Here is an 8812-nt window from a genome sequence, read left to right on the forward strand (position 1 = left end):
TTTTGGTTCAAAATGACCACATATCTTGAATTTGAAAATCTGGATGTACTCAATACTATTTTTTTGTATAAACATTATTTAGGCATTGTGATTAGAAGTGTCGATTATTTGACTATCATTCTCAAAATGCATTACCTGCCGGGCCAAAATTTTACAAATTCATAATGTTGATTATTTTGTATTAATTATACATAAATAAATTTTATAAAACTTCTGAACGAATATTGAAAAGTTGATTCAAAAGTCCAAATTAATTTACAATAAAATGTAATAGATACTGTCATCAATTTTTCTTAACTTTCTTTTTCTTCTCTGTCTGTTTCTTCTCCGTCTGTTTCTTCGCCACCTGTCTACGACATAGTCTCCTCATAACAACGTATATCGTGGTTATTGAGCCTACGCTGGCTAATACCACAAACAATATGACGTCCAGCAGCAGATATTTGTACCAGGGTAAATCCACACCAGCCACCCTCAGGTGAGGCGTTCCCCCGTGCCTTATCACATACTCTACCCAATATCTAGCCAAGTCCAAAGACTGTACTGGCCGATCACGCATCAACTTCGAACGCCTTTTGGCGTTTTTTCGGTATCTGAAACAGTAACCAATAAATCTGAATTAGGTACCTACTTTGTGCACAAGAAATATTAAAGTACCACGTTGGTCTCTTTATATTTGATGTTAATATTTGGCTCTAGTATAACTGTTACAACTTACTTCTTCTTATTCAGTAGTTCCTTCAAGGCTGCAGTCAGTTTCTTTTCAGTTATTTCAGGAAATGGAATGGTGATTCCATATCCATCCATTTCAGCCCGAGCTGAGTTTGCCTTTTGGTCTCCAAATATGGGGAATGAAAGGATTGGTACTCCGTGGTGTAGAGTTTCAATTGTACTGAGCAATCCGCCATGGGTAATAAACAGTTTGGTGTTGGGGTGAGCTGAAAATTATACAATTTACTATAAAACCATAAGATACAGCAACATCGATAGCAGTCTCAACTAATTGTTTTATACGAAACTCTCAATGAAGGAAAAAGTGATTCTGAATGTGCAGGGTGTATACAAAAAGTTCTAATGCTGACTCCTTGGCTATAGTGACTTGAAAATGACCTACTGACAATATATATTTTTAAATCAATGTAAACGGAGCTGAGCTTAGTTTCGTCAGCCTTGAAAGTATGTTGATGCGGATATAGGGTGGTAGTATCTAGTTCGAGTTCTTCGCCATGTAAGTAGGATCATGTTCAACAAGATAAGACGGAAAGATGTCCATCCGTGTTGCACGGAGATTACATAATCAGTTCGGGAAATCTACCATCTTACAACTCTCTGCATTTTTTTGTCACAAAACTTTCTTTGAAAGACAAAAGAACGCCATTCAAGAACGAGTCTGACTGATAATCTGGATCATTATACGATCGAGGGGATCTTCAAATATTAAGTTAGGTTTTTTTAACCGTATAGTCATTTGTGATGAGACACAAGTATCGTTCAGAATTTGACAATGTTGCTTGCTTATCTTATTGGACATTACACTACTGACGAGGATGAAACCATCTTATTATTACATTCCACCAGCATCCTCTCAACGCAACTCCTATGCACTCTACAGTGAAAGTGTTTTATATTTGACCCATTATCGTATATTCTATTACATGCTGTAGTAACATGCTGAAAAAAATTTAAGTTATGTACTTGACCACTAAGTTTTGAAATTCCGGCACCTATGCATTCATTTACGAAATTGGAGCAAGTTTTAGTAGAAGAAAAAACCACATCAGTTACAAAAATTTCATCGTTATACGTACCTAAAATGTCCTGCTGTGGTAGCCACTTAAACAATTTGACATTATCTGGCTTTCCTATTATATTATCTTCGTTCCATTTCCACAGAACCCTCTGCTTAATTTTTCCCAGAGCTTTCACGATGGCGTCCCTTTTATCTTCTGGCATATCTGTAGGTTTTATTGCCGACCCCATACTGAAATATACAACTCCGTCCTTTGCGCCGTCCATGAAATTTTTCACATCCCACGGCAGATGGTCTACAGGAGTAACGTGAAAACCTCCAATATCTATCATGTTAGGCACGTGGGGGATGGGTTGGCTGAAACTTTCGTGGGAATTTAGTAAAATTATGGAAGCATTGTAGTTTATTACGCTTAGATCCGGTATGTGAGGTAAATGCTGCTTCATGATTCTATTGTGTGCAGGAAGGTTAATGTAATAATAATATAATTGTGCTATAACTTTAAACGACCAATTCATTACACGTTGCCAGAACGTCATGTCACTTGAGTACTTCAATATGATTTCGGGGATGTAAGACGGTGGTGATGGGTTGCCTATAGCCATATCGATATACAAGCTAGGTCCAGTGGAGCTAAACAATATCAAAGGTGCATTGAAATGGGACGCCAGTCCATACAAAGCCTCGTTAAAGAACACTTCAACGATAACGGCGTCGAATTCTTCGTCGGAATTTATCAGTGCTTGAAAGTTGGGATGTTCAAATGTTTTCCGAGTATTCTCTAGACACATTGATAATAGAAATGTCGTGTAGCTGTAAGGGTCCAGATCTTCTAATTTGAACAGGTTCATATTTCGTTCTGAAACATGAAAATATTGAAAGTGTATCATGATGTTCTGTTTGGTTATGAATGTTCAATTAAACGCTGAAGGTTGCTCTCGCTCCCATATCAGCATTTGAAAAAACAGCTTTTTTCGTGAGCGATTCAGCACATGACGATGACAAGGATGACGATGATTAGGATGCCGATGATGAAGGTGATGATGATAATGAAGACGATGGTGATGAAGACGATAATGATGATGATGATAACGATGGTGACAATGACGATGACGATGAAGACGGTGACGATGATCATAATGGTGATAATGATGATGACAATGATGAGAATAATGAAGACAATGATAACGATGTTGAACGTGGTGGTCATGATGGGGACCATGATGATGACGACTGTGATGAGGATAATGATGGCGAGGATGACGACGACGACGACGAATGTTCGTAATTGCAAACATATATGCTCTTTATAATGACACTCATGTGATCGCACCAAGCAGCGGGTTGCATGTCATTCGCAGCACGACCCGATGCCCTTTGAACCGAGAAAAATATCAAGTCCGCGTCAGAGTACTTGTCTATCTTTCTTAGAAATGGAGATGAAATTCACTGTTATCAGTGACTATAACAAGAATTCTTGTTGTTATAGTCACTGCTGTTATGTAAAAATTTATTCCTACATGTCTTATTCTGTTTTTTTAACTACGTATCACAGTTTCAGGCGCGTATTTCTTGCAAAAGAACTTATACATTTGAATAAATCGAAAATACCTCCAAAATTATTCGTGTCCCAAAAAATATTTTCATTATTTACTCCTAATATAATTTTAACTAAAATGTATTTATCAAATGTCCAAAAAATCACTGCCGTAGACACATTTTTTATCTGGGGACTAGCGTGGAGACACAACTCAAAAAATTCCAAATATTTCAGTCAATGATTTTTTTGAACGTTTGATCGATTGACACTGCAGCTAAAATGATTTTTGACAAAAAATCCATACGTGTCTGTTGTTGATAGAATAGTTTTAAATAAGTATATTTGAAATTTATTAAATCTCTTTCTAAGCTTATTTTAAATTAACACGATATAACTGGAAAATGACTAGGTTTTCGAATAAAATCTTTTTCGTTTGTAATACAGTTGTGAATCAAATGCTCCCAGTTAATTTTCAGTCAGTGGCATAGAAAGTTATATATATATTTATTTCAGCACTAAGTATGTCGGAAATCAATGGATTCAGACCCATGATTCATTAATAGTTTTTGGTCTAAAATAATCTAAGTAACTTGCCCTTGCAATTATCTTATAAATTCAATAAATATAATGTTTTTCAAATCTATGCAGTTGTAATCAATCTAACTGAAAACTGATTACCTATAAGTTTGTTTGATTTGCACTCAACGAATGTTGAAACGCTTGAAATATATTTTTTAATTAAACAAATATTTTTTTAAAGATAATCCAAATCTACAATGTGCTTATATGTACAGAGTAGGCCAACTTCGACACGTTTGAAAGGTTTCTCAAATTGTCTAAAGAGATAAACAAAAAGCAGTTTAGACGTTAAGGACTTGATTTTCCGAGAAATAATAAAACCGAAAATGAACCGAAGCCTTCGTTTAAAATAAATAGTGTTGCACATTTTTGGACGGTTCCAGTAATGTTGAATAATATTTTTAGTATGTCCTTTTTAAAATTCAGTACAAGTTTATTATTCAGAACATTTTTATTTGTGAAAATTTTTATTGAGCAAAATCCAGCGATGTAAGCGATATTTTTCTAAAATAAGTTTTGATGTTTACTGTTTATTATACATATAAATCATTATAAAAACAAATTCCAAATCAGAACATTCCACGTAAAAAAATATAGGTTTGAATTGTCACAAAAAAATATAAAAGAATAAAGCTCCTATATCTCTTAAAGTCCTAAAAAATTAAAATATCGGGAGGCGGTTTTGTCCGTTCTAGTTTTCTCGAAAATTGAATCCGTCACTATCTCATCTAACATGTTAACTATAACTACTTTTTGTTTCTTCGGAAATTGGTCTACCCTGTACAATCCGATATTAATTTTAACATTTCAATTTGTAACCTACACATATCTCAATCTGCTACATTTCAGTTATTCAATCACACAATCACATTTTAAAAAGGTGCTGTATCACAAAATTATGAATCTATATTTTTAGTTGAATTCTATTACAGTGAATATTCGTACTGGATGAAAACATTGAAGGATATCTAGGAGATCTATTAAATGACGAACGGAAAGGGATCTAATAGGTATGCAAAATTCCTTTTTGTAAATATTAAAGAATCTGGAAGAGACGGACGGAGCAAAGACTGTTCAACAACAAAATAGCGTTGTGATGGTGGGTGAGAGGAGTATACAGGGTGGGCCATTAGTGTGAGAAAGTAAAATAACTCCCTTGTATTAACTTTCAGTTGCTAACACTTGGAACAAAATAATCAGACAAAGTTATAGGCAAATGTTAGACAAAGGCTTCTATATTAGCTAATATCGATATGTTATACAGGGCATTTTTTTATAATACGATCATTTTTAGAAAGTTTAAACTTAATTTTCCAAAATTTTTCAAATGGAACACCCTACATTTTATTGTTCTATTTTATTCACATATCGGTCCACTTCAGCTTTTATTAAGCATTTCTATATCTAAAATTGTTAGTTTTTAAGATATAGACAACATTTCTGAAAAAACTTAATTTTTATTATTTTACAGAATACCACAAATAAATATTAAGTAATAAAATTAACTCAAAATGGAATAATAAATTATGAACTGACAAGTTGACACAATGTGACAGTTTTTTTCAAAGCCATTTCGTGCGATCGAAAATAATAAGAATTGGGGTTTTCCAGAAATGTTGCTATATATTAAATACTAACAACTTTAAGTATAGAACATACTTCATAAAAGTTGAAGTGGACTGATATGTGAATCAAACAGAACAATAAAATGCAGAGTGATCCATTTGAAAAATTTTAGAAAATCAAGTTTGAACTTTCTTAAAATAATCGTATTGTAAAAAATGCCCTGTATAAAATATCGATATTAGCTAATATAGGAATCTTGCCATATCATTTGCCTATAACTCTGTCAAATATTTTTGCTCCAAGTGTTAGTAGTTGAAAGTTAATACAACTTCTTCGAGGTCATGTTTTTACCAAAATTCGAAGAATTCTCTACATAACTTGGCAACCCCGTACTAAAATGTTAACTGTTTATATTTCTATATATAGAAATTTCACGTTTAAAAATATACAGGGTGTTCCATTTGAAAAATGTAATATTTGGCGTGTCCCATTTTTACTCATCGCCCTGTGTGTTTCAAATTAATTTTGTCCTTTAGGTTTTTTGAATCTGTACTAACTTTTACATAAAATTTTTTTCTGTAGGTATTATGAATAGCAAGGGAGTTATTTTACTTTCTCACACTAACGGCCCACCCCTTACCTATCTCTTCTTTGCTTTGTGGTAAATACCATTTAAAATTAAGCTGAAAACCACCCAAAGGCGAATATGAGTCACATTAACATACTTTTCCGTTCCTCCAAAAAGCCAGTTAGAACGATATCTCTGTATGTTAAATTTTGCGGAGGGGTTCTCTCCCCGAATGCGCTGACCATGGTGATGTTGTGACCATTTTCAGCTAAGCCCTTGGCAAGAGTACTACCCAGGATGTAATGGCTGGGCGCCGCAAAAGGGAACACCAACAATATTTTTGAACATTCTGCACTGCCGAGAAGCGCCACTGCGATGATTAAAAACGTGCAACACTTCATTTTACTCACGTATGAACTGTTGTGCACGTTCTTGGATAAGCTATCTGTTACTAAAGACCAATATTCCCACCTAAGGTTTACGTCTAGTCAAATGATAAATTTGGATAAACCCTGTTATGTAGGTACTTATAGAAAAGATAATATGTAATGGTTAAATAAAATTGCCTTATCTTCATCAGATACGAAATTTAAATGTTGTTTTAATGTATGACGTCACCATTTTTTGTCTAACAACTTTTTTTGTTAAATATTGACGTCAATTATCTCATTTGATAGTAGATACGCGAAGAAAGTGAATTCCGTTATTGTCAAATTAGGTAATTGATATTTTTATAATCCTCCACAAAAAAGAAACTCTTAAAAACATACTGGATCAACATGAAAAACGAATTTTAATACTTCTTTAATTTATTTTTCTTTCTCAATTTTTTTGCATTGGTGTTCTGGGTGACCTGCGGATGAAATCCCTTAATCCTTTGTCTTTTGGCAATTAGATAGTACATCAGTATAAGAGACACCATCAGAAAAATAATTACATCTATCAAATACAACTGGAACCAGTAAAGCTCCAAAGAGGCATTCCTCAAATGAATTGCTCCATTATGCCTTAGAACGTACTCTATCCAGTACATGGCCCAATTCAAAGGTCTTACAGGTCTATCTCTCATAATGTTGGCATTCCTTCTTGAATTATCTTGATACCTAAAAAAGAAGATAACTTTTGATCATACTAAATGCTTCTTCTAAATAAATATGAAGAAAATTAATTTATATCTTTCCTTACTCTCGATTTTCCAAAACTTTCACCAAAGCCTGATGCAAGTTAAAAGCAGTTAACTCCTGGAAAGGAAGATGTACAGCTATTCCCTTCCGAACGCACCTGGCAACATTCATTCTCTGATCACCAAAAATCGGTATCCCCACCATGGGAACACCATGAAATACAGCTTCGGTTACACTCAGTAGACCACCGTGAGTTACGAACGCCACAAGACTGCGATGCTCTAAAATCAAAAGTTAATAAGGTTCATATTAAATACGTTGGGAGGTCTACCTAATATATCACTTTGAGGTAACCATTTAGAAATCAATACATTGGAAGGTTTGTTCTTCAGATTGATATCTTCATACTTGAGCAGAACTCTTTGCTTCATCTTTGAAAACATTTCCATAATATTATCTAACGTGGTCAAGGGAAGGTTAGATATGTTTAGGTTACTTCCCATACTGAAAAGTATGGCTCCATTCTCGGCTTCATCCAAGAACTTTTGAATGTCCTCAGGTAATTTTTTCGAGGACACGTGAAATCCGCCGATTTCTATTACAGCAGTGGTCAATGAAGCTGGTTGTGTGGTACTAACATGAGAGTTGAGAAGCATTAAACTGGCATTGTAGATAATATCCCTAAGGTTCATCTTTTTGGGAAAGTATTTGTCTATATACTCCTGATGAATTGGATAACTGACCAATTCCTTGTAAAGTATATCACATACGTTAACAATACTATTGAAAAGTCTTTGGAAAAAGCTCATGTGGTCTGTGTAATGTGTTTTTGTTACAGGAACAATAGAAGGGAGTCTTATGTCTCCAATTAGATGAGAATTCCATTCCGAAATTCCTATAGAGCTGAATAATACAATTGGAGCATTAAAATGGGCACCAAAAGCCATATGAGCCTCATTTAAAAATTGTTCCAATATAACTAAGTCAAAGGTCTCATTAGAATGGATTAAGTTTTGTACGCCAGAATTCGTCAAAGCATTTTCAGTCACTAGGTATCCCAAGTTGTGAACACTTCTAATGCGGTTTATAAAGTGTTCTCTTTCCCTTGGGAAAAGATCGCCTTAAACAAAAGATACAGCACATGGTAAAACAATTTAGACTTCTATTATTACTCGTACTACTTAATAGTAGTTCTAGTTTTTTTAACTTTCTCTTAAACTGACGTATTTACAGAATGACACGTTCGGTAAATCCCAGGTAAAGGTAAAGCATATCTAATACAAATTTATTTATTATACAAACTGAAAATTAAGAATAGCTTTAATATAGATAAATGTTGAAAATAGGTACATACGTTGAGGCTTGTTTACCATATCATCTGCTAAAATTGTCCTATAATTCTTAAGCTCCTCTCTAGGTTTATAGGCACTTATCATCGTTACATCGTGCCCTCTACGTGCCAATTCTGTCATTAACACTTCTCCTAAAATAAACTGGCTATAACCTGGGCTAGGAAACACGCCCAAGATCTTTGCGCCGTTTATGAAATTGATCGTTGTTACGAAAATCAAAATAATTAATTTACACATACCAGACAATTATTTTGTGTTTGTATAAAAGCAGTAGATCAAACACTACGTATTATCTTTGACTATATACACTCTAGTCAAAGGTATTATCTACAA

At 34.1% G+C, this 8812-nt stretch overlaps 2 protein-coding genes across 3 annotated transcripts; both read right to left on the reverse strand.

Moving 5' to 3' along the window:
* On the reverse strand, positions 1-6685 carry LOC108904583 (UDP-glucuronosyltransferase). The gene is made up of 4 exons (XM_018707198.1): positions 6161-6685; positions 1809-2609; positions 719-938; positions 1-593 (listed from the first exon to the last, which is right to left on the reverse strand). The coding sequence occupies exons 1-4, from the start codon at positions 6402-6404 to the stop codon at positions 284-286; spliced, it is 1575 nt and encodes a 524-aa protein (XP_018562714.1). The 5' UTR covers positions 6405-6685; the 3' UTR covers positions 1-283.
* A 92-nt stretch (positions 6686-6777) lies between these two features.
* On the reverse strand, positions 6778-8812 carry LOC108904584 (UDP-glucuronosyltransferase 2A3). Of its 2 annotated transcripts, XM_018707200.1 has the most exons (5): positions 8719-8812; positions 8482-8610; positions 7459-8247; positions 7189-7408; positions 6778-7106 (listed from the first exon to the last, which is right to left on the reverse strand). In XM_018707200.1, exons 2-5 carry the CDS (start codon positions 8597-8599, stop codon positions 6797-6799), a joined length of 1437 nt encoding a protein of 478 aa, XP_018562716.1. In that variant the 5' UTR covers positions 8600-8610; positions 8719-8812; the 3' UTR covers positions 6778-6796. The 2 variants fall into 2 exon arrangements, with proteins under 2 accessions (XP_018562716.1, XP_018562715.1); XM_018707199.1 differs by having other exon boundaries at positions 8482-8812.

This window comes from Anoplophora glabripennis, unplaced genomic scaffold (assembly GCF_000390285.2).
Source record: "Anoplophora glabripennis isolate ALB-LARVAE unplaced genomic scaffold, Agla_2.0 scaffold131, whole genome shotgun sequence".
NCBI classification, from domain to species: Eukaryota; Metazoa; Arthropoda; class Insecta; order Coleoptera; family Cerambycidae; genus Anoplophora; species Anoplophora glabripennis.